Genomic DNA, 27,289 nt, shown 5'->3' with positions numbered 1-27,289 from the left:
CAGAAATGGGCGCTGACCGTAGTAAAGTATTCAATATTTTTGAGGTCCTATTTTACGGATCCATATGCGAGAGGTATCGTTTCAAAGCTAATTAAACCTACTATATTTTTTTATAAATAACTATAATCATAAAGGTAGCTGTTTAGAAAATATTTGAAAATATGTGTTTTATAGACCATGAGTCGCACAAGTACCTACTGGTAAAAAATGCTTCTTAATCAATAAACAACAACTTTTCCGGAATTGATGTTAGTATAAGATTTACGCGGAATTTCGTGCGCTTTCTAATAACATAAGTTTTATTGGTGTATAATATTATATAACCAAGTAATTACAAATATGGTTAAGTAGGGGCCACAGCGCCCGGCCACGTATGGATGCTGACCGTCGCCAAATTTTCTATATTTTTCAGATCCTATTTTATTTAACAGGAATCTTTTGAAAGCATATTATGCGTACTATCATTAGTTCTCAATAATTTTAGTTGTAACTGTAGTAGCTAACAAAATATTTGAAAATATGCATTGGGACCGATGTGAGTAAAACATGCTTCTAGCTCAATGAATTATATTTTTTCCGCAATTGATATAATAACAAAATAAACGGCGAAATGTATGACCTTTTGCAAATAATAAGTTTTGTCAGTATTGCATAAACAATTAATGTTAATTTATCCATCATACTCACTGCGCACCGTCATATACATGGATACATGGATGACCATTTTCGTTGCCGTTTTCATAATTTTTAAGATTGTATCTTGGTGCATGACCAATAAACAATAACTTTACCGCAAATAATGTTATGATAAGATTTACAGGACATTTCATATGCTTTCTAAAAATATAAGTTTTATTGATGTATGATATTATACAACCAAGTAATTACGAATTTGGTTTAGCAGGTGTCACTGCACCCCCGTGACGTAAATAGGTGCTAACCGTCGCCTAATTTTATGTATTTCTCAGATCCTATTTTAGCGATTAATTTGTGAGAGGTATCATTTGAAAGCATATTATGCGTACTATCGTTACTTTTTAATAATTTTAGTCGTAATTGTAGAAGTTTACAAAATATTTGACAATATGTGTATTTTTACTGTATATGAATAGCATTCGCACTGATACGAGTGAAACATGCTTCTAGCTCAATAAATTATATTTTTCCGCAATTGATATAATAACGAAATGAACCGCAAAATGTATGGCCTTTACAAAAAATGAGTTTTGTTAGTTTTGCTTAAACAATTAATGTTAATTTGTCCACCATACCCACTGCGCACGGTCAATCGTCATATAAACGGATGTCCTCCGCCGTTGCCTTAATTTTTTCATCATTTTACAGATTTTATTTTACTGATCAATTAAGTATATAAGTAAATTCGATACGTGATAGATTATATTTATTATGAATATACGATTAGTGAAATAAAATCTGAAAAATCATGAAAAAACCGGCCAAGAGCGTGTCGGGCTACGCTCAGTGTAGGGTTCCGTAGTTTTCCGTATTTTTCTCAAAAACTACTGAACCTATCAAGTTCAAAATAATTTTCCTAGAAAGTTTTTATAATGTTCTACTATTGTGATTTTTTTCATATTTTTTGAACATAGGGTTCAAAAGTTAGAGGGGGGGGGGGACGCACTTTTTTTTCCTTTAGAAGCGATTATTTCCAAAACTATTTATATTATCAAAAAACGATCTTAGTAAACCCTTCTTCATTTTTAAATACCTATCCAACAATATATCACACGTTGGGGTAGGAATGAAAAAAAATATCAGCCCCCACTTTACATGTAGGGGGGGTACCCTAATAAAACATTTTTTTCCATTTTTAGGGTTCCGTAGCCAAAATGGCAAAAACGGAACCCTTATAGTTTCGTCATGTCCGTCTGTCCGTCTGTCCGTCTGTCCGTCTGTCCGTCTGTCACAGCCGATTTACTCGGAAACTATAAGTACTACAGTGATGAAATTTGATGGGAATATGTGTTGTATGAACCGCTACAAAATTATGACACTAAATAGTAAAAAAAAGAATTGGGGGTGGGGCCCCCCATACATGTAACTGAGGGATGAAAATTTTTTTTCGATGTACATACCCGTGTGGGGTATCAATGGAAAGGTCTTTTAAAATGATATAAAGTTTTCTAAAAAACATTTTTCTTAAAGTGAACGGTTTTTGAGATATCAGCTCTCAAAGTCGTAAAAAGTATGTCCCCCCCCCTCTATTTTTATAACTACGGGGTATAAAATTCTAAAAAAAATAGAGGTGATGCATGCTAATTAACTCTTTCAACGATTTTTGGTTTGATCAAAGTATCTCTTATAGTTTTTGAGATAGGTTGATTTAACTGTAATTTTGGTTAAGTTATTGGTTTATTATATTTGCTGCTACGGAACCCTTTGTGCGCGAGCCCGACTCGCACTTGGCCGGTTTTTATTTTTGCACTTTGTTGGCGTGATTGATATACATATTGGTACTAAATTTCAGCTTTCTAGTGCTTACGGTTACTGAGATTATCCGCGGACGGACGGACGGACGGACGGACGGACGGACGGACGGACAGACAGACATGGCGAAACTATAAGGGTTCCTAGTTGACTACGGAACCCTAAAAAGGCAACGACGGTGGACATCCATTTCTATGATGGTGCGCAGTAGGTGAGCTGAACAAATTCAAATTAATTGTTTATGCAATACAAACCAAACTTATTTTTTGTGTAAGTCATACATTTTCCGTTTATTTTGTTATTATTTCAATTGCGGAAAACTATAATTTATTAAGCTAGAGGCGTGTCTTATCAATGCCAATGCTATTCATGCACAGTAAAATACACATATTACTAATCAAATATTTTGTAAACTTCTACAGTTTCGACTTGAAATATTAAAAATAAAGATAGTACGCATAATATGCTTTCAAATGATACCTCTCGCAAATTTATCAGTAAAATAGGATCTGAGTAACGTAGAAAATTTGGCGACGGTCAGTCAGCACCCAATATCGTGACAGGGCGCAGTGACCCCTGCTAAACCAAATTCGTAATTACTTGGTCATATATTATCATACACCAATAAAACTTATATTTTTAGAAAGCGCATGAAATTTCGCGTAAATTTTATATTAACATTAATTGCGGTAAAGTTATGGTTTATTAAGTTAGAAGCATTTTTTATCTGTATATGTGCAACTCGTGCTCGAAAAAAAACTCATGTTTTCAAATATTTTGTAAACAGCTACCTTTATAACTATAGTTATTCAAAAATAATTATAGTAGGTTTAATTTGCTTTCAAATGATACCTCTTACATATGGATCCGTAAAATAAGAACTTAAAAATATTGAATACTTTACTACGGTCAGCGCTCATTTTTATGCGACCGGCGGAGTGACCACTACGAAACAAAATTCGTAATTTAATGGTTATATTATCACTTACCAATAAAACTTATATTTTTAGAAATCTCATGAATAGTCGCGTAAATTTTATAATAACATCAATTGCGGTAACGTTATTGTTTATTGACTTAGAAGCATTTTTTACCAGTACTTGTGCGATTCATGCTCGATAAAAAACACATATTTTCAAATATTATGTAAACAACAACCTTTAATACTATATTTATGTGTAAACAATTATAGTAGGTTTAATTATCTTTCAAACGATACCTCTCACATATGGATCCGTAAAATAAGACCTCAAAAATATTGAATACTTTACTACGGTCAGCGCCCGTTTATGCGACCTGGAGGATAACCCCTGCCAAACAAAATTCTTAATTACATGGTTATATATTATCATATACCAATGAAACTTATATTTTTAGAAAGAGCATGAATAGACGCGAAAATTTTATAATAACATCAATTGCGGTAAAGTTATTGTTTATTGAGTTAGACGCATTTTTTACTAGTACTTGTGCAATTCATGCGCGATAAAAAAACACATATTTTCAAATATTTCCTAAACGGTTACTTTTATGAGCATAGTTATTTGAAAACAATTAAAGTAGGTTTAATAAGCTTTCAAATGACACCTCGCACGAACAGATTGGTGCCATAGGACTCGAGATGTGAATAAATATCTATGATGGTCGGTCGCCATCTTTCCCCCCTTTTTCTCGACCCGTCCCCCTCCCTTAAACTAAAACAGGTCAATTCGTAATCTGGAGAGAACGAGGAACATATCCATACCTGTTTTAGGTATTTAGAAGAGATGTCGACGAAAATCGTGAAGGAGACGACTTGTGGCCAAATTGGCTCTAGACGAATAAGGACCCTCCCACATCTACCGTCTCGCGATCGTAGCGTCGGGCCAACTGTATGGCTAAGCCGCGCCGACGACGATGAACTTACGGTTACTTACGTGTTCGTGGTATAATATTAATTATATGCACAGGGTAATCTCTAATGAAATTAAAACTTTTTTATATAAAAATTTGAACCAGAAGCACACCATACGGAATATTGTATTTAATAAATAGGTACTTATATACCCGCCCGCATTTCCCTTTCTTCTATTCTAAGTAAGAATCGATTAATAAGTATCTAAATATGTAAAAATAAATTAAATTATAATTGTTTACACACAACCTGGTTGACAGAATTTGACGTAGGTGCTGTCATATATATTTTTAAAATGACGTACTGTTAATACCAGCGTAATGAAAATTTATTCCAATGAGTAAAAGAAAACATGAAACTCTTTTCAATTTAACCGAACTAGAATGAAATCATTTATACTCATTCGGTTGTGTTCGTTATTTTCTTTAATAATGTGATATATTTTTATTTATTTTTGATGCACAAGCCATGCACCTTTACACTTTAAATGAGATTGGATCTCCACCTGACATTATCGACTTACCCTATTTATTTTGAGCACAGTTTTACACTGGTATGGTTTTTCGTGTACGTACACGATTTTCTGTCAAAATATTTGTCAAATTTAATTGTCAACGCGGAGCGACCGGCGACACGTCTGCCTCCGATGAGCCGCTCACGGCATCTAATCGAAAGGAGAATTCTGACAGCAATGGCGAATGTATGGAAATTTTACGATAGTTTAAATTTAAGGTAAAATTTCTTTGTTGCCTTTGAGAGGAAAAATATAAAAAACCTCAAAACTTGTAGTCCATTTATCTGGCTTTCAGAATCACATAATGTTATAACTAGAGTATTGAATTTTTTTAACAAAGTTTACTAAACGGCGACATACGTTTTTCTCATTTTACGTCAACTTTGTGTGGGTTTAGTTATTACACCGTTAATAATTGGAGATTGTGAATAGTCAAAAGTTGTAGACACACTCTTCAAGATAATAACTACATTTATTTTATTTCATTTAATTTAGAAATGTGAGCAGCATTTGTTAAACGCCGAATGCACTTTTCGAGGATTTCGTACGACCCCCTCTTAAAAGTATAAGATTTCGACATGTCACAACTTTTCCAACATCAACGAAAAATCAAGACGATACGTCAGTTTTAATATGTGCAATGTGTAAGAAAGCTCCAGTTCTGTTTATAATAATTACTATTCTGTTTAGTTATTACCGTAGGGGCCCCGCAACTCGGAAGTACCTACAGTCAGCAACATAAATATGAACATAGCCAAAGTGAAAAAAACATGTGTACACAACTTTAATATACAGACAATGCCCTCTATATGTATTTTTGGCTTTTTAAACGTTTGTTTGTGGGTATTTTCAGAAATTGGGACCCAAAATTAGTGACAGTTGTTAACAAAAATTAACTTGTTGTCTTTGACGACAATTAAAAATGAAATGTCTAAAAACCAACTTTTTTCATGTTTTAAATGTAGAGTAATTGCTTATAGTTTATGTAATTAACACAAAAGCATTATTTTTATTGAAAGGAGAATGGGCAGTGTTCCATGGGTGTATGCTTAACTGTCGTCACAAAAGTGACATCGAGTTAATGTCACATTTTTTGAAAATGCCCTTAATGCTGAGTGCTGACTGAACCTATTATGTAGGTAGTAGGTATCTACATACTTTTCATTGCGCTTATTACGATTCTACTGATACGTTGAAAAGTAAATTACTTATAGGCGCAAAAGTAAAAGTCACTTCCATTTGAATAGTTTTCCTTAAAAGTATGATACAATCAAATTCTTTTCATTATATTCGGCCAAGTATAGAATTAGAAAGTATTCCTTTGTGCTTCGCACGTATTATTAAAATAATCATGGATCATATTTGGGAAAATTATTTACAATATCACCGAAAACGTGCATACATAATTATAGTTGGCGCTACTCACAAAATAATTTCATTTCACCACACCAACTGGTATAGCAAAATGGCATTTTATCCACAAGAGTGCAAAGTAATTTTATACAAATTTTAACTTGATATCTTGAGCTGGCAGGTAAAATTTACCTACAAATTTGATTTTGAATTAAAAATATCGAATAAATTCATAGATTTAATTTAGAGTATAGTTTTATAGTCAGTATTTTGTACGTGTTGGTGTGGTGAAAAATTTGTGTTTCAGTCGGGGGCAAAGTTTGTATAACCTTCGTGCCTTGAAACCCTTGCAACTCGCTACACTCGTGATTCAATATTGGAATCTTTCGCTTGCTCGGGTATCAATATTCGCACGTGCGGTTAAACAACAACTTTGCCCCTTGTAAAACAAATAACTATTATTGTAAGTAGCAAGAAAAATATAACATTTTTCGGAATGTTATTGATAGGATAATTTTTCTATACCAGCATCATGCGTTCTTTCGATTCCCCAGGAGAAAATGTCTCATGTTCCTGAGTGTAACTCAGTGGAAAAAATGATCAATTTGGAACACTTCTTTCTCTTATCACGATTAGGATCAAAAGAGCTCATGAGTAGAAAAAGTAGAAAAAAATCTGCATAATAAAAATAGACTGTGAAATAGAATGCTGTGTACTCATCATTACTATCTGTAGTATATATACGACAATATACGTGTATGTTATAGTTGTAATTTGCTTCTTTTTTCAGAAATCCATGTCTCGGTATGGGCGAAGAGATGAGCCTGCGGCAATTCGGGACACCGAGTGAGCTGCTCACAAAGCTACGAGCTGATCTTAGACTTTCATTCCCAAGGTAAAACCTTCTTTTCCTATCTTTATCTATCATACTATTCAATTAATCATACTCGTATAATTGTATGTACTTCTAATTCCTTCAAAAAGGGCGCACTTTACCTAGTCAAGGATTGACTATGAATTAAAGAACCAGTCACAAATAAAGCCAATAAATGTATTATATTTTTGGATATGGCTTTTTTTTGTGAGCAGGGCGGCTGTACGCCCTTTGCTCGGTAACTGGACTGGGCTCCGTACGCACGGCCAATATATTATAAATAATTTTTAAGAAAAAAAAACCGTCGCCTTTCGGGTTCTGGTGAAAGCTACTTGCGAATGTTGGATTATGTAGAAATGTGTAAGTATTTCTTAAAACTGCTTTTAATGCTTTAATTATTATATGGCAACACAAATGAATATACGTATAACGTTAAGGTTTGAGGAGTTTCCTCAATTCCTCATGAATCCGATTACATTATAAGAAATCGAAGCTTGACAAACTTTGACTTGAAAACTCAATATGCTTAACAAACATAACTAAATAAATGTCACTGTTCTGAACTAAATGCATGCTTTTCTTCCAAAAATACCAAAGTCACTATGAGTGTGCCGTTCAGATTTGAGGAGTTCGGTTCTGACTATCATCAGCAGTTCCACTGCACCAAATGTCACTGTTCTGGACGTAAGTGCATGCTGTTCTTATAAAAATACCAAAGTCACTATAAGCGTGCCGTTCAGATTTGAGGAGTTCGGTTCTGACCATCATCAGCAGTTCCACTGTACCAAATGTCACTGTTCTAGACGTAAGCGCATGCTGTTCTTATAAAAATGGCAAAGTCACTATAAGCGTGCCGTTCAGATTTGAGGAGTTTAGGTTCTGGCCATCATCAGCAGTTCCACTGCACCAAATGCCACTGTTCTGGACGAAAGTGCATGCTGTTCTTATTAAAATACCAAAGTCACTATAAGCGTGCCGTTCAGATTTGAGGAGTTCGGTTCTGACCATCATCAGCAATTCCACTGCACCAAATGTCACTGTTCTGGGCGAAAGTGGTGGATCCAAAAAATGCAGTTAAAAGGTTTCCATAATTTTTGGCATAATGATGATGAACATTTTAAACGTCTTTTTACCAGTGTCCGCTAAACCTAGCAAGTAGTGCCTTTGAAATTGATTAGGTTCTTTTACATCGACACTAGTTTGTCAACCCAAAAGAAAATGTATCTTTTCTCGGAGGTACTAATCCTTATTTATAATTAAAATATCCGATGTTTTACTTAGATATCAATAATTTTCCCAGCCCTATAAAACCTCTTAGGCTATAAAACTTATTAAACTTAGCTATTTTTATTACGTTCGAGTAAAATGGTTTTACAAACTATTAATTGTTATGGTTTGCGCATAATGGACCACTTAGCTATTATTTTACAACCGTTGTAAAATACTTCGTTTAATAGCTTCAGTAAAATGCGATGGAATATCTAGTTAAACCTATACCTGTGAATTGGTATAAGGCACTGGCACCTAAAATATGGCCTGATTCTTTATAACTTTTATAAGACCGTTTTCACATTATTTGATCCGATAACTATTGGAAGGATTTCAATAGAAAAAATCTAAAATGGCGCCTGTTGTTGTATGGTATATCGGTCCGACATCCGATATCGGATGGGATAATGTGAAAACGCACTAAGATGGAGCGGTTCTTTCAGAACTTGATATTTTTGTAAGTGTGAATAAGCTTAAATTATGTGTCCATGTTCGTTAACACCATGCAAGTAGCATGCAAGTTTATTTTAGAAAAAACTAAATAAAAAAACCGGCCAAGAGCGTGTCGGGCCACGCTCAGTGTAGGGTTCCGTAGTTTTCCGTATTTTTCTCAAAAACTACTGAACCTATCAAAATCAAAATAATTTTCCTAGAGTCTTTATAAAGTTCTACTTTTGTGATTTTTTCATATTTTTTAAACATATGGTTCAAAAGTTAGAGGGGGGGGACGCACTTGTTTTTCCTTTAGGAGCGATTATTTCCGAAAATATTAATATTATCAAAAAACCGGCCAAGAGCGTGTCGGGCCACGCTCAGTGTAGGGTTCCGTAGTTTTCCGTATTTTTCTCAAAAACTACTGAACCTATCAAAATCAAAATAATTTTCCTAGAGTCTTTATAAAGTTCTACTTTTGTGATTTTTTTCATATTTTTTAAACATATGGTTCAAAAGTTAGAGGGGGGGGGGACGCACTTGTTTTTCCTTTAGGAGCGATTATTTCCGAAAATATTAATATTATCAAAAAACCGGCCAAGAGCGTGTCGGGCCACGCTCAGTGTAGGATTCCGTAGTTTTCCGTATTTTTCTCAAAAACTACTGAACCAATCAAGTTCAAAACAATTTTCCTAGTAAGTTTTTATAAAAATCTACTATTGTGATTTTTTTCATATTTTTTGAACATAGGGTTCAAAAGTTAGAGGGGGGGGGACGCACTTTTTTTTCCTTTAGAAGCGATTATTTCCGAAAATATTAATATTATAAAAAAAACGATGTTAGTAAACCCTTCTTCATTTTTAAATACCTATCCAACAATATATCACACGTTGGGGTTGGAATGAAAAAAAATATCCGCTCCCACTTTACATGTAGGGGGGGTGGGGGTACCCTAATAAAACATTTTTTTCCATTTTTTATTTTTGCACTTTGTTGGCGTGATTGATATACATATTGGTACCAAATTTCAGCTTTCTAGTGCTTACGGTTACTGAGATTATCCGCGGACGGACGGACGGACGGACGGACGGACGGACGGACAGACAGACATGGCGAAACTATAAGGGTTCCTAGTTGACTACGGAACCCTAAAAAAACGATGGGCTACCACTGTTTTATTTGCAATATACACACTTAGGTACTTTAAACTCTATTAGGGCCACTTGCACCAATGAAAATGAAGGGTTAACCCACCATTTCATATGTAATTTGACAGATGACAGCCCACTAACCCTGGGTTAAGTGATTGGAGCAAGTGGGTGAAGTGGGCCATAATAAGGTATTTATTCGGCAACATAGTGTGCCCGTCAATAGGGCTTATGGTCACACTTTTCTCAATATAAATATAATTATACGCATAAAATTGCGGTGTATAAAACTACAGTAAAGTTACTCTACTTAATATCTTACAGTAGCTCTTAATCCTTAATTTTATGACATTATTATCGTAACAAAAACCTTACTTAAGTTGCTACCTGGCGGCCTAGCCGAAGTGACAATCGTTGACGATGACGCTAACGGCCTGGCCACGACATTGGTCTAAGCGCGACAGCGGTGAGCGGCAGTCATACTTTGGAGCGAGACACAGCGATGAGACTTTTCATTCGCACGTATGGCTACCGCTCACCGCTGTCGCGCTTAGACCAATGTCGTGGCCGGGTTGTAAGGGCGATCGAAACGCAGTCAGCGTGCGTAGCCGAATGCACTAACGCTCACGAAACGAAACGCTCGTATATATCTATCTCTATCGCCCTTGCGTATTGGCGCGACAGAGCCAGACTACCTTTCGCGGCGTTTCGTTTTCGTTTCGCGTCGCAGAAATGCCATTCGGCTACGGCACCTGGCCACAGAATACATATTAGTGCTTACGATTCGATACCTACACGCGCGAGTGGGACAGGTCTGACCTGGCCCCGTAGCCGAATGGCATTTCTCCGACGCCAAACGAAAGCGATACGCCGCTGGCTCTGTCGCGCCAATACGCAAGCGCGATAGAGATAGATATCTACTAGCGCTTCGTTTCGTGAGCGTTTCGTGAGCGATTGTGCCATTCGGCTAGCCACCCTGGCTTTATTTCCAGACTATGCGCGCGAATCACGGCGCGACGCCGCGAACGCGAGTGTGGAACTTTTTGCGCATCGAATCACTATAGAAGAGCGATAGGTAGCTACAAACAAGACGCTTTCAAAGAGTAATCATTTGTGACGTTGGCTAGGTACCCTGAATAGCCAACTACTTATATTACACACTTGCATTATAAAGCGTAAACTCATACCTATTTAGACTACTTAGTGCATACTTGCACAGACCATTAATTTAAGAATAATCTTAAGATCGTAAATTTTATCAATTTACTGCCAAATGAGGCAATTATTTAGAGTGTATTTATAACTATTTTACCTTGGTTTAATCTGTAAAAAGCTATCACGTATAATTTTCAGCTAGTTATTAACTTCTCACTTTTTACGACTCAGTGCTTTTAATAGCATTTGTATAATATATTCGAACATATTTATACCACTCGAATAAGATAGAAGTGAAACACAGAAATATCCCTTACTTTTATGATGACACTTCTACATATCTACTTATTTAAAACTTACAGATACTTATAGACGTCATATTATGGGCATTTTCAGAATTTGGGTCCCCCAATTAGCGTTTTAAGTTGTTAACAAAAATGAACTCGCTGTCAGTTTTGTGACGGCAATTAAGCATCTGTCTAAAAATTTACTTTTTTCACATTCTGAATGTAAATTATCGCTAAAAGTTCATGTACCTAGTTAACACAAAAACAATATTTTTATTGAAATTTCATGCTTAATTATCGTCACAAAACTGACAGTGAGTTACTTTTGTTAACAATTTATGCTAATTGGGGGGTTCCAAAATTTAAAAAAATGCACTTATACGACTGAATAAGTGACTGCAGAGCTCTACTATTTCCATGAGTAAATGACTAATATTGGTTCAGTGATCCAAAGCGAATCTTGTCCTCCAAAATGAGGGCACGCCACCTGTCCCGATCCTGGGTACGTAGCCAAATTGCACAAACTCTCACGAAACGCTCTATCTATCTATCTATCTCTATCGCTCTTGCGTATTAGCGCGACAGAGCCAGATTACCTTTCTGCTGCGTTTCGATTTCGTTTCGCGTCGCAGAAATGCCATTCGGCTACGGGGCCTGCGCAGCCTCCTGCCTGTCACTGACGTACAGCTGACCCTAAATTTCCATTCGTTAGGTATATACTTAGATATCCGTGCTTATGCATGGAATAATTTTCATCATGTCAACTTTTTATCAAAGGAAAATGGGAAATTCACAACTCTGGTCAAACCTGTAACTTTTTGGAACACAACAATTAATTATTGATCCGATATTCAAAGAGGTCGCAGGTTTCGAGTCCTGCCGCAGGTGTAAATTATTCCCTTTTGCCTTTAATTTAAAATGTTCTTGCATTACTCGCAAAAACGTTTGCAAGCAATACTTACATAGGTTTATTGCGAATATAAGTAGAGCACAACAAAGCCAAGATTAGCCGATTTAAAACTGCATTATAAAAAGAAGTGCATTATGTTATAAAGTGGCGTTTCTAATAATGAGGCGGTCCTAATTACATCTCACTCGGATGAGCGCGGTTAGCTTAGCCGTGGCGGTGTAGCGCAGGGCATAATCGGAAGCGTCAAACATTGGGTACTTACATTAAAATTTTCAACAGTTTTTCATAAGAAATATCTCAGGTCACATGTGGCCGAGGCGGAACCAAACAACATGTGATCTGAGGCTTTCTTAATTCCTGGCCAGGGTGGCTTTACTAATTTTTTTTCTGTTCAACGGAGCCGGGTGGCGGTAACTTCGTTTAGCGCAGCGGCCTGAAATTTGAGGCTTTCCAGCCAGATGACAGAATCACAGAAGAAACATGTCCCATTGATCTTAACTCGTAAATAATATAAGAGCTCTACTTTTGAGCAACTTTATTTCCTTACACAATCTTGACTGTAGGTAGGTACTTGTACAGCCCGATGATTTCAAAAGGGCTTTCGATTGATATTGGAGGTAATGGTAAAATGGACACTGACGTGTCGAACCGTTTTATCCCAAATTATTTAATGGTGTTCATCAGTAAGTTTTATAAATGTAGATCTTTTTAATCTTTGTGTCGCTTAACTTCAAAGTCGGGTAAATCCATTCTGCTTTAAGGTTGATTATGTATCAAAATATATATACTTAATCTGAAAAAGAATCAACTTTCTACTACAAAGCTGGTATCTGTCAAGAGTAGTATGTACTTTGAGTTTTCTATAATTATATTCTACAGATTTTGTAGGTTCAGATAATTTCCGCTTGTAACTTAAACCATACCTCAACACTTTTTACATCTCAAATAGCCAGGACGAGTGATTCCGTGGTAATTTGTGACAGAAATATTTCTTATGCCGCCAAATTATATGGCAGTATTATTGCATCGTGCCATTCCGGCCTAATGGTGGCGTTCCACACTAAAAGTGCACTGACACCATTGTATACAGGGTGGGAATACAAAGCATGCTTAAAACTATACAACGAGTAATGTAAGTAAAGTCTTATCTAGTATATATATGAAACCAACTCGTTCAATAAATATAAAAACTATTAATAATTTTAATGGTGGCGTTCCACACTAAAAGTGCACTGAGACCATTGTATACAGGGTGGGAATACAAAGCATGCTTAAAACTATACAATGAGTAATGAAAGTAAAGTCTTATCTAGTATATATATATGAAACCAACTCGTTCAATAAATATAAAAACTATTAATAATTTTAATGGTGGCGTTCCACACTAAAAGTGCACTGAGACCATTGTATACAGGGTGGGAATACAAAGCATGCTTAAAACTATACAAAGAGTAATGTAAGTAAAGTCTTATCTAGTATATATATGAAACCAACTCGTTCAATAAATATAAAAACTATTAATAATTTTAATGGTGGCGTTCCACACTAAAAGTGCACTGAGACCATTGTATACAGGGTGGGAATACAAAGCATGCTTAAAACTATACAATGAGTAATGTAAGTAAAGTCTTATCTAGTATATATATGAAACCAACTCGTTCAATAAATAGAAAAACTATTAATAATTTATTTATACGAATAATAAAACTTATTAAAAATAACAGGAACATTTAAGAACTTCTTTATTTAATATTTTGTTAAAAAAATACCGCTGACGTGAAGGTGGTGTGCCTGGCAGAGGCAGAAGCTGCTTGGGGGGCAGATCATTCTGTCGATCTAATCCCAGAAGAAAAGTCCAGTCAGGCGGCATGGGACATTATTAACGTCAAGCTGCAGCACCAGCGACTTCTGCAGGAGTCCCGGGACCACCATGAGCGAGCCAGACTCTTGGCAGTATCTGAAAAAGAGTCGGATTATTGGTTGCACGCGCTCCCGTCTCGCAACCTTGGCACGGTTCTGGAGCCTAGTGCTTTGCAGATCACGGTTTCTCTTCGGCTGGGCATGAAAATCTGTGAGGCTCACGCCTGCAGTCGCTGTGACCAGCCGGTGGATACTATGGGACGGCATGGTCTTCATTGCAGAATGAGCGCCGGTCGCATGTACAGGCATTCCTCTCTGAATGATCTAATTCGCCGCGCCCTCAGCACCGCCTCTCTTCCCGCGACATTGGAGCCATCAGGCCTCTCAGCAGCGGATGGCAAAAGGCCTGATGGCTGCACTCTGGTGCCATGGAGCCTTGGTCGCCCCTTAGCGTGGGATGCGACCTGCGTCGATACGCTGGCCCCGTCCCACGTTGAGGGGTCTACGAAGAAGCCTGGGTCTGCCGCGGACCAGGCTCAGACACTCAAGCGACGCAAGTATTCGTTCTTAATGGACGAATACGAATTTGTGGCGCTTGCAGTGGAAACACTGGGTCCGTGGTCGACTGACACGAAAAAATTCGTGAAGGAAGTGTCAGTTCGGCTGGTAGGCGTCTCAGGTGACCCCAGGGCTGGCTCTTTCTTTGCCCAGAGAATAGGGTTGGCAGTTCAGAGGGGAAATGTCGCCAGCATTTTTGGGGGTTTCCCGCAGGCGAATGAATTGGGGGAAGTTTTTTATATTTAGTTTTTTTTTTTTTTAATTAATGTTTGTTTGTGTTAGCTGATATTTAGGGGTGCCCTCTATTTCGCCTATCATTAATTCGCATAATTTGAATTCGCATGACAGATTTGGCATAACATAATTGTTCATAACATTGAATAAGCATAATATTAAAAATGCATAATTCTTATTTCTCATAACAATGAATCTGCATAATTGAAATTTGCATACTATTATTTCGTATAACTTTAATTATCCTAAAATGAATTGCCATACTTTTACTACCTGTATGGAGCAAGCGATTGGATCAATCAGGGGCTGATTTTCCAATTTCGAGCGCTCGATTTTGAGTGTTTAATTTTATACTGTCTCACTTATTAAGCATGAAAAAAATAGGGGTAAGTAAGGTACAGCGGGGCAAATCTCGAGTGGGCGGCAAATGTAACTGTGGTCAATGTCTTCCATGTTTTTACAATGTTTGCATTATTAAAAAAAACTTTATTTTTAAGAAATATACATGCATTTACGAACTTATCTGCTAATCTTAAATTAAAAAAATTTGAGTTAAGGAGTCTTTATTTTATTTATACATTAGGTACCTACTTATTAAGTTTTTTCGTTTTTCATAAGTGTTTTTCAGAAAATAGAGTATCTACCAGTTATGTAGTAAGCGTGTTCAGTGGGTACATGTAATAATGGAATAATGGAAATAGTGTAATAATGGAAAAAATTGATTAGTTACAATTGCCTTTTAGTCTAGATTTGCCCCACTGTACCTTACTAAAGAAATTGAAAATGGATAGTATTTAAATAATATTATTTCATCGTTCAGATTTTCGCAAATCGCACGTTCCAATACTGATACCCGAGCAAGCGGAAGATTCCAATATTGAACCGCGAACGTAGCAAGTGGTTCAAAAAGTGGAATCTTGAGCGTTGCGAGGGTTTCAAGGCACATTAACCTTCGTACGGCACGTTAAACATTGCCACCGAGTTTGAAACACAAACATTTTCACCACCCCAACACGAACAAAATACTGACTATAAAACATCAAACTAAATCAAATCCATCGATTTCTTCAATATTTATGATTCAAAATCATCATTTATAGGTAAAATTCTATCAGTTAACTTAAGACATCAAGTTAAAATTTGTATGAAATTACTTTGCACTCTTGTGGATAAAATGCAATTTTGCTATCTGTTTTCGAACAGAAAAGTAAGCCGTTACACGTTAGTGTGGGGAAAATATAATTTTCTTGTATGCCATTTAAACATTCTACGAAACAAAGTTATGCTTGTTATACTTATACCAATTCATCGTTATAACAATTTACATTATGCGCATTAGCATTATACGAAATCTGTTATGCGAAATAATGTATTAAACGTTATGCGTAATAAACGGTATGCCAATTCATATTAGGAGTATTTTCAGTTATGCGAATTAATATAGACCCGATATTTAGTTGTAAGATTTGCTAGGTTAATTTGTAAGATTTGATTTATGTTTAGAATAAGTTTTATTATTGACATATATTGCTAATTGATAAATACATACTTATTGATATCCATTGTAATTAAATAAATAAAGATATGTATATAGACGTTATATCATATAAATAAATACGTTATATATTTTGTTATTACTCTATTCTTTATTAGATATGCTCTACAGTAGCTTTAATCTACATTTATGTACACCACAGTAGCTTAAACTGAAAAGAGCGTTTTTTAAGAATACCTAATTTAGTATTTTGAATCTACTTCAAGTCTTACCAAATATGTCACACTGCAGAGCACAAATTAAATCTAGGTCCAACTTTGAGAAGTGAATTGGGATAAAAGTCTAGTAGTTTTCGTAAAAAGTAAACAAAGTTCTAATCGCGGGCACTGTAATATTTAAAGAGGGTACCTATTCATAATCTTTTTTTGACTGGCTAAGATACTAAAGTGCCCGGACTTTCTGACAAAAATAAAATCCACAAATTGGTGGATTTTGAAGTTAGCTGTCAGAAATGCCTGGCGAAAAAAAACGATTCAGAATACCCTCCTTGTGCAGCCGAGGTCCCATTTAGCCGTCCATCCTGTATGAGTAGTTTTTCGCTCTCGACTTTAATTTGTTTTATTTCATTTAATAAGCGCGTTTATGACAGGGGAATGGCTCAGTGGCGCCACGCAATAATGGAGATAAAATTATGATGCCTAATTAATGTTGCAACTCAGGTTTTTGTTGATACTGCGAAGATATGAAAGTTTAATATCCTTTATAAAAGTTTTATAATTAGGTACACTTTGAAAGTACTTAAAAGTTGATCACGTTCTTGATTTTAATACGATATATAAAAATATAGCTAGATAATTATGTACATCCCCGTATTTTGCACTTTGTTCTCAAACCACGGCCACTCAGAAGTTAATAATAGCTGAATCAGGGTTCCGCAATGACGAGTACGAGGACACGAGTGAAACCACGGGCTGCTCTTATCGCACTGGTTTATTACATGTACGTAACGGGAGTGGGCGCAGCCACACACACACACAAACATGCATACATAACATTTCCTTCCCCTAGCATCGATACTATCTCTAAATACAATATTATGGTAACTATATTTTATAATTGACCTTGGGACGGTTACGCAATCTTATTCTGGGGTTCACCGTTGGCGGTGGGTCCCTAAGAGCGTCGCCTGGTTGCGGTTCTTCGATCGCCTCCTGGAAGTCATCCTCATCCGAGGCACTGGTCATCTGCGGGGCCGGGTGCTCAGGTTGCCCTGCAGGCTCAGAAGTCTCTGGATCTCGATTATCCCTTTTCTCCCCCATATAGAAATATGATGGGCTTCGTGAATGCCCCGTGGAAGGGGATGGTGAGTGGCACGGTGTACTCCTAGAATATACAGCCTCGTGTTGGTCATCGAGTGGTGGAGAAGCCGGCCTCGCATCCACGCTGTCACTCAGAGACGTTAGTGGCAAGTTTGGGTGAGAAGGCGGCGGGGGCGATGGTGGCGGAGGCGGCGATGGCGGTGGAGGCGGCGGCGGAGGCGGCGGCGGGGCCGGCAGTGGAGGCGACGGCGCTGGCGGCGGTGGCGACGGCGCTGGCGGCGTTGGCGGCGGTGGCGACGGCGCTGGCGGCGGAGTGTCGATGCATCTCGACATTTGTACCGGCGGCGGTGTAGGTATGTTTTTATCCTTGTTTGTATTTTGATTGGTAATCGTCCCTTTTATTGGCATAAGTTGATTAGTATGCCTTTTTACTATTGAAGCGGAAGAAAAGTCTTTAATTTTATATAAAACTTTCCCTACTTTCCTTATAACTACGCCTTTACTCCAAATGTATTTGTTATTATTACCTTTAAACTGTTTATATAACACTAAATCACCTTGCTTGAAAACTGGTTTACTTTTCCTGTTTTGTTTACTATTCTGCAAGTACTGTTTTTTTGCAACAACATCAGATAAGGCGACAGACGATGACGACGGCGGCAAGTTAACGGGATTTAATAAATCTAGTCGAGATCTTAATTTTCGACCAAAAACAAGCTGTGCAGGTGAGAACCCTGTGGTCGAATGTATGGAATTTCTATAATCGAACATATATTTAAGTAATTTGATTTTGTTTTCTTTCACATTGGTGCTCGAAAGTAAACAAGATTTTAATCCCCTCTTAAAAACTCTAACGTAGCATTCTGCCTGGCCGTTGCTAGGCGGATGGTAGGGGGGGGACGTCACATGTGATATTCCGTTCAATGAACAAAAATCAACAAATTGTTGTGAGCAAAATGCCGTTCCATTGTCACTTACTATGGTGTGGGGCAGGCCGTATCTAGACATGTATTCATATAACTTATCTATGACGGCGGTGGAAGTAGTGGAACTGTTCATGTCAAAGACTTCCACCCACTTAGTATAAGCATCAACTATCACTAAGTATGATCGACCGTTTATTGGGCCACAAAAATCAATGTGTACTCGGAAAAATGGCTGAGGCGGGAATTTCCAGTGCGCGAGTGGCGCGCGCGCTGGTGCCGGCCGCAGTTGAATGCATGTATCACAAGTACCTACTAACGTTTCGATAGCTTCGTCTATACCTGGGAACCAGAATCGGGAACGGGCTTCTGCCTTAGTTTTCACGATTCCTAAATGAGAAGCATGCAATTCTGACAAAACCTTGTAACGTAAGTTCTCAGGAATAACGACCTTGTGCCCACGCATTAAGCATCCATTTTCCACTGACAGCTGCGTATTACATAAATGGAATGGTTTTAATTTTACATTATTTATTTTCTTAGGCCACCCTTGCTGCGTATATTTAATAACTTGGCACAATGTTACATCTTTGTGTGTTTCATCGCGTAATTCTTGTAGCGTTATCGGTAAGCTACCTTCTACTACGAAACACACATATGCTGCGCGCTCGCTCGTCTCCGCGGCGGCGACGGCGGCAGCGCCGGGCTTGCAGCACGTGTCTGCTGCGCCCGCGCTCCCCGGCCCTCCCCTTCTGGCGCGCATGCCCGAGACAAGTAATCCGCGCTATTATTTGCACTACGAACGAATTCTATTTTATAGTTGTAACTACTTAGAAAAATAGCATATCTCTGTAGGCGATTAGCGGAGACTTCCGGTATTCCCCGGTGCGGCCCAAATATTGAAATCAAGGGTTTGTGATCCGTTCGTAATATGAAGGGTTTGGATCTGCCGTACAGATACTGATGAAATCTACGTACTGCAAAGACAAGGGCCGTAGCTTCCTTTTGAATTTGAGAGTAGCGCTTCTCCGCGGAATTGAGGGTGCGTGACGCATAGGATATTGGTCTTTCCTGGCCGTCCGACTCAATTTGCGATAAAATACAACCAAGTCCGTACGGTGACGCATCAGCAGTCAGAACTAGCTGAGCTTCAGGGTTGTAGTGCGCTAGGACTTGATCAGACGCCAGGCATTGTTTAATTTTATGAAAAGCCTCTTCATGCGCCGTGGTCCAAGTCCATTTCACTTCTTTTTTAGCAAATCATACAGGGGGCTTAAAATGCTAGACGCACTGGGAACAAAATTTCTGTAATAATTAACTAACCCTAAAAAGGATTGAAGTTGCTGTACACTGCTAGGGACTGGGGCGTTAACAATGGCTTTTACCTTATCAGTACATTTTTTCAACCCGTCTTTGTTAATAATGTACCCTAGGTAGCTAACTTCACTCTTAAAAAATTCACATTTTTCCTTTTGTAAGGTTAGTCCTGCGTCCTGTAACTTTTGTAAGACCGCGTTTAACCTGGCAACGTGCTCCTGGTCGTCGCGGCCCGTGACCAGCACGTCGTCCAGCAGGCACAGCACGCCCTCCATGCCCGCGAGCAGTTCGTCCATTGTGCGTTGGAAAATTGCAGGAGAACTGCTTAGCCCAAAAATTAACCGTGTATATTTATACAAACCTCGATGTGTATTGATACAAGTTAAATTCTGAGATTTTTCGCTTAACATCAATTGATTATAAGCCATTGATAAATCTAGTTTAGAAAACTTTTGTCCTCCATGTAACTTTGCAAATAACTCGTTAGCAGTCGGTAACGGATATTGGTCTATGACTAATTGCTTGTTGATGCTGACCGAGTAGTCCGCGCACAATCTTACGGAACCATTACGCTTTAGTACAGGTACCACGGGGGACGCGTACTCCGAATGTTCTACGGGAACTAAGACGTTTAAATCGACCAACCTATCGATTTCTTTACTTAGTTTATCCCGTAAGGCAAAAGCTACAGGACGTGCCTTAAAAAACACTGGCTGAGAACCTTCTTTTAAAGTTAATTTAACTTTATATTTGTTAAAACATCCTAAGTTGTCTGAAAACAGCTGTGGAAAACGTTGTTCAACGGCATTAATTTTGTTGCAGTAGGTACTGGTAGGGGCCAATTCTAAATTAAATTTAGAAATAAAATCTCTGCCTAGTATTGGAGCGGAACCGTTATATACGATATGTACATCTATCGTATGGGTAGCTCCACAATACTCGATTGGCAACTGCACCATACCCGCGCACGGCAATTTATTATTGGTGTAACCATGCAGGCCTTTCGTTGGAGGTGACAATGGAATGTAATTGAAATGCATTTTATAAAAACTTGGAGATATCACAGAAACGGCAGCCCCAGTATCTACTTCAAATTGAATATTTTTGCCATGTATAGTAACAGTTTCGACCATAGGTTTCCCCTTAACAGAGCGAATATTGTGCAACTTACCGTCATCGTCCTCGGCATCGTAATTAACATCTAAATATTTAACACTAGGGCACATTCTACCTAAATGACCCTTAACTTTGCACTTTTTACAGACGTAATTAGTGAACCGACACTCCGACACTTTATGATTAGTGTAGCCACAAGTTGAACACTTCACTTTCCCGTCAGCCTTATTTTGCTGTTTACTGGACCCGATTTTGAAGACGTCGCCCGACGAAGGCGTCATACCAGCTGCAGAGGCCCCGGCGCGCGCGCAGCGAATGTTTTCGGCGAACTCGACAGCTTTCGTTAGCGTCAGCTCCGAGATGTTTTGCGCATACAATTTTTCCTTTTCGATGCCTGGTAGCAAACCCATTATAAACCGATCGCGTAATGCCTCTTCTACGTTGCTGAAGCTACAATAAGCGGTGAGGCCACGTAAGCGAGCGGCCCACTGCGTATGGGACTCGCCGGCCTGTTGTACCGCGGCGTAGAATTTGTGACGCTCGCCGAATCCAACGCGCTTGGGTGTGAAATGGTCGTCCAAAAGTTTTATAATGTCTTCATAAGGCACACTGTCCAGTTCTTTAGGCAGGGCCAAATCCGCTGCGAGTTTGTAAGTCTCTTCTTTGAGTGCCGTTAGTAAGATGGCCCGTCTTTTTGTTCCTGTCGCATCTTTCGAATTATCTATGTCATTTGCGATAAAATATTGCTGCAGTCGGCCTTTGTAACTTTTCCAACTTTGAACATTATGATCAAAAGTATCTAACACACCGAAATTAGCACTCGACATTTTATTTATCGCGAAACACGTGGGAATTAACCGGATCGTCGCCAGTGACGAGTACGAGGACACGAGTGAAACCACGGGCTGCTCTTATCGCACTGGTTTATTACATGTACGTAACGGGAGTGGGCGCAGCCACACACACACACAAACATGCATACATAACACGCAACATAGAAAGACACATACAAAATTCTGAGTTACAAATTTTAGTAACACAAAGAAACTTGGGTTACTTTTACCAACTTCCTGAAAAAGTACATAAACTTCTACAATTACATTTTTCTTCTTTCAGTTTCGTCCAAGAGTTCGCCTGCGAACCACTAGATGGCGTGACGTTACTACTGGAACTCCTACGCAATGTACAGCTCAGTCAAGTGGGGGAGGGTGCGAGAGGCCCGCCAGCAGTGCGAAGGCGGCCGCTGCTTGATGAATTAGCTTGCTTGTAAGTATACTGCAAGTTTTATGTAAAAGTTCGCCTGCGAGATACTAGATGGCGTGACATCACTACTGAAACTACTGCGCAACGTCCCAGCTCCGTCAAGTGGGGGAAGGTGCGAGAGGTGCGTGCCGCCCGCAGTAAGGCATCGGCCACTGCTAGATAAATTAGCTTGCTTGTAAGTATATGGCAAGTTTTGTGTAAAAGTTCCTGCCGAGCTACTAGATGGCGTGACATTACTATTGAAACTCCTACGCCATGTCTAGCTCAGTCAAGTAGGGGAGGGGGCGAGCACGGAGTCGGCCGCTGCTAGATGAATTTGCTTGCTTGTATTATATTCTTCGGTATCATGTAAGAGTTTGCATCCAAGCCGTTAGCCCACGTGACGTGCTTTGAGGGGGAATGGCTTTTAATTTTAAGACTATCCTTATTTCTTTTATGACTTTTATGACTATCCAATGATGGCCCAAACCCTTTGAAAAGACTTATGAGAACGTCCGCTCCTCTTTCTTTTATCAGCATAATTGTTTTGATTTTCAGGCAATGTCTCTGGAGTTGCTGCAGCCGATATCCTGACTGCGTGAGGCGGCTGGTGGCCGGTTCCAACGGCGTCTACACACTGACTGTGTGTATCATGTCCACAGTCAACAAGTCAAGAGTTCTCGCTTTACAGGTGAGTCCTAGTTCTTAGTGAAGTTTCGAGAACTGCTGTAGAGACTTTGATTGACTATGGTGGCTCCAAGTAAGTATACTCACTGTGTCAATTGGTCATGGTCAAAAATTCCATGGCACTAATAGCGTCGCAGGTCAACCCTTATGAGCCTGTGGTACCTACTCGAGATATTCTGATTATGATGTTCGGTATAAATTTGAAGAGACTAGGTTGACTTCGCTACGTTGACACAAGCTTTGTGGTTAGAATGCTTACCAACCTACTTACACATCCTCAAAAGGTCAAGCATAGAGCTTGGTCCGAATTTACGAATATAGGTCCTGTTGTCCAGTGTTTTGACAATGAAACGGCAAATTTTCTTAGGTTCCTTTATGGTAATTCACATTAGATTTTATTTAAAAAACCTGTTTTAACTAACAACAATAACCATCTCTATTTCAGCTGCTCACAAAATCCTGCTACCCACCAGCCATCGGTCACGCCATGGTCTCCGAAGCTTTATCCACCCTCCGCCTCCGCTACGGCGAGCCCGTCCGCTTCAGATTCCTCGTAGGCATGCTCCAGAGCACCGGAGGCTCAGGAGACCTGCAAGCAGCAGGCCTGGCCTTCATCAATGCTCTGCTCTGCAGCGCCCCTACTCCGCAGAGGAAGCTGTATATACAGGCGGAGTTGGAGCAAGCTGGGTTCGATATCGTCACTTTGAAGAAGGTAAGCAATGTGGTATGTATCGTCAATGGAAGTATTAGCATTTAGAAAAATAATTTAACCTTGCAAAAGATAAAGGAACTCATGACCTGATTACCACCCAAATAAAAATCAATGAACAATTCTCTACTACTAAAATGTCTACTCGTAATATCTGGACTGGCATGACCTTTTTCATCAAACTTTCAAGAAAAGAGCGTCCTAGTATTGTATTGAGTGTCCATGGCGGAAGGTTTTTACGATCTGTCTATTGAACTGCTTGTTTGCCTCTTATATAAGTAAATACCATCTTTATAACTTCAAAGAAACCTGTGAAATGTCATCGACGTTTTCCACATTCCTCATATAATTGTGACATTTAAAGTTTTTGGGTGTGAAGTAAATGGTATCCTAGAAATTTTGTTAGTACCTATTCTATGCCATAACGCACATTGTTGAAGATTTTTCAGAATAAATTAAGAGGTAGATACATAAATCCATATTCAACAAATTATAAAGTATACTATAAAAATTAAATTACAAATACATGCAAAAATCTTAAACTTACCACTTACCCATACTTGTATAAATAATAAAGATTGGTCTTTCATTCCAGCTTGTCACAAAATTGCCAAGCATAAACGAGCAAGTGACGAAAGAGATAGAAAGCTACGAGAAACAGCTGATCGACATCGACACGCTGAGCGAGAAGGCACACGAGGCTCAGAGGGAGAAGGACGATCTCAGGCACAAGCTGGACTTGCTCGAGAAAAGGGTTAAGGTCAGTGAGGAGAAGATAAAGAAAAGTATTAAAGACCGTTAAACGTAAGAAATGCCTGGCATCTGTTGGCTTGTTCGGTCGACGACATCCAGAAAAGTTCTGTTGTGAAGTACTCGAAGAGAGGCCTAAACTCCACGCTACTGATATACTTAATGATACTGATATAACTTTTGATGATTGAGTAAATACAGCTTTAAGGAGGTACTAATTAATTAATGGACTCATATTAGTTAGCTAACGTCACTTTCTTCAACTAATCAGTGCTAAACATTCGCCGTGGTCGAAATCGGTCAGGACATGCAGTATGATGATATTATGAATTCATTAAGTTACTATCCAACTACTAATATTATAAATAAGAAAGTGTGTGTCTGTTTGTTTGTCCGTCTTTCACGGCAAAACGGAGCGACGAATTGACGTGATTTTTTAAGTGGAGACAGTTGAAGGGATGGAGTGACATTAGACTACTTTTTGTCTCTTTCTAACGCGAGCGAAGCCGCGGACAAAAGCTAGTATTCAATAATGTAAACCCAAGCAACAACAGATTTCGAATCAACAACTTTCAGTCAACAACTTTTGTGCCAATACAAAATTTAACGGTAAATTTAATCGAATTTGTATGATTTTAACATTTTATTTACCTACCTTTTACAGATTCTTCAAGAAGAAAAAGGAATCCTGCTCTCATTGGAGAAGTGTCTGAAGGAAAAGTGCTGCGAGCTTCAAGAAGAGGTGTCGACGTTACGCTCCGAACACGGCAACTCCAACCGCAAGAAGACTTACGCGGTGAAGAAAAAAAACACGGTTCACAAAAATAGAGGTCAGTTTTGATTTCAACAACTATGTATTAGATAACCGAACTTTCTTGTCCGCTAAGACTGATGAGCGCACAATTATATGTAGGTAGTTGTTTCAAAATCTTAATTACCCCAACTTTTGTATAAGTAAAAAGTTCCCAACAAAAACATTTAATTAGGTACTTACCTGTGTCACAGTCTGTTTTAAAGTAAAATCCAGAAGCCATCACGACTCTTACATTCCTTAAAATGGCAATAAAATATTACATACTAGTAGATACCTACTCTTTTTTAATCTAGGCATTATCAGTGGGTAAAGAAATTTTATAAACATATATTCTATTGTTTATTTCAGATGAGTCATCACCCCCTGAAGACGAAGGAATAAGTTCTTCGGAAAGATCTCTGAGTCCTGAAGGCGATGCGCAAAGAGAATCTATGGTTTACGAAGTGTTTAACGTCAAAAAGGAAACATACGATATAATGAGAAATAAGCGCAACCTGCACAAGAAATTAGAATCTACGAAAAAACATGACACCCAAAAGTCATCAGATGATGAAGAGGAAACAACAATAGATGAAGTCATACAGGAACTAAGAAACATAGTCAATGACGCGGAATCTGAACAGTATGCTAAAAACAGGACCTATGATGACAAATCGTCCAGATGCAACGAAACTTCTGAAATCAATGTGTCCGTTCATGCCATGGAATGCCAGAAGCATCGACACCTTGAGAAGGAAGATTCAATAACCAGCACAAAACACAGCATCCAGATTACGAGTAGTACGGAATTTTTAAATGAAAGTAATGAAGATGACGAAGAGACTAAAATTATACCCAGCAAAATACTCCCACATCCACCAAGAAAGGCCAAGAGCTTGATGCATTTACTTGTCCCACCGGCTGACCAGGGTCTGCTTTACAACAAGCCTCCTGATTTGTACGACGATACATACTTCTCCAGCGACGAAGGCTCGGATTCCTTGCTCAGTGCATCACGCTGCCAAAATCCCATAGTGAAGAAAAATTCCGTTTCAAGTTTCGATTTTCACGAATGCCGGGCTGTTTTTAACTCGATAGCTGAGAAAGAAAAAGAAGATAATAGAGTAAAACGCTCTAGAACAAGATCCAGAGAAGAAAGTAGAAGACCGTCAGTTAAAAGAACCGGGTCATTTCAAACATCTGAGAAGGGTTCCAGGCAGAGAGAATATATTGACAGCATGTTCTATAACGAAACAAATAATTCGCATATTGGAAATGGAACAGCCCTTCAAAGATCTAATTCTAAGTGTAGTCGGGTGGATGAAATAGTTAGCTTGATCGAGTCCAAGAAACTGACTAAAAGCTTGGATAGGATTGATGAAGGATTGAACTCCATGGTAGATATCGTAATGATGGATGAACCGAAGAAACCTGTGTGGCCTTATGAAAGGAGGCAGCGGTCCTGCTCCAGAACCAGTAGCGACGCTGGCAAAGAAAGCCCCTTGATTCCAGTAACGAGATCGAATAGCAAAAGAAACGCTGTTCATCCGAGATCAAAATCCTCGAGCAAAAAGGATGAGCCAATCAACAAGCCAGATTCTCCGCAGAAATTTTACCTGCCTCATCCCAAACTGAGTACTGGGTCCTTCGAAAACGCGTCTTCATATAATAACTCGTTTCTTATGAAGCGTGGTCATGTTAACGCCGGGTTCTACTCCGGGCCCCATATCATGAGAGATGCACCAGCGAGCATGACTAGTCTAGTGATGACTGGAACACACAGCCATTCCGATTTAAAGCGGACTTTGTCCCCTATGGGGTCTTCTGGTTATGGCGTTCATAAGCTGGCGGATATGCCTTCAGGATTATATTGAAACTTCCATATTTAATGTGTACTCAAAACCAACGATTAATTTAAGATTTGTGTACCTACTTTGACTAGTGCAATATATACCCTTATTGGGAATGTCGATTAAGGGGTCTCGATTAGAGTTTGCATTAT

The 27,289-nt window shown here is 38.6% G+C and overlaps 2 protein-coding genes across 3 annotated transcripts in view; one reads left to right on the top strand and one right to left on the bottom strand.

Annotated features, from left to right (window-relative positions):
- LOC125233057 overlaps positions 1-27,289 on the top strand; it is a 262,529-nt gene that overhangs the window by 232,642 nt on the left and 2,598 nt on the right. Inside the window, exons 6-12 of one of the 2 annotated variants that reach the window (XM_048138903.1) lie at positions 7,000-7,104; positions 22,223-22,372; positions 22,907-23,039; positions 23,481-23,747; positions 24,340-24,504; positions 25,159-25,324; positions 25,657-27,274. In XM_048138903.1, coding sequence (XP_047994860.1) covers positions 7,000-7,104; positions 22,223-22,372; positions 22,907-23,039; positions 23,481-23,747; positions 24,340-24,504; positions 25,159-25,324; positions 25,657-27,161 — 2,491 coding nt within the window. In that variant the 3' untranslated portion in view covers positions 27,162-27,274. Of the gene's footprint in view, positions 1-6,999; positions 7,105-22,222; positions 22,373-22,906; positions 23,040-23,480; positions 23,760-24,339; positions 24,505-25,158; positions 25,325-25,656; positions 27,275-27,289 lie in introns of both variants that reach the window. The other variant, XM_048138902.1, reaches the window with a different exon arrangement.
- On the bottom strand, positions 17,404-22,085 carry LOC125233059 (uncharacterized protein K02A2.6-like). The gene is given in 3 exon segments (XM_048138904.1): positions 17,404-19,340; positions 19,385-19,917; positions 19,920-22,085. Coding segments are annotated over 3 exon segments (4,353 nt in total). The 5' UTR covers positions 21,934-22,085; the 3' UTR covers positions 17,404-17,534.

The sequence above is a fragment of the Leguminivora glycinivorella genome, chromosome 14 (genome assembly GCF_023078275.1).
Source record: "Leguminivora glycinivorella isolate SPB_JAAS2020 chromosome 14, LegGlyc_1.1, whole genome shotgun sequence".
NCBI lineage: Eukaryota > Metazoa > Arthropoda > Insecta > Lepidoptera > Tortricidae > Leguminivora > Leguminivora glycinivorella.
The sequence above is the reverse complement of the archived record's forward strand: the minus strand, read 5'-3'. Positions and strand labels throughout refer to the sequence as shown.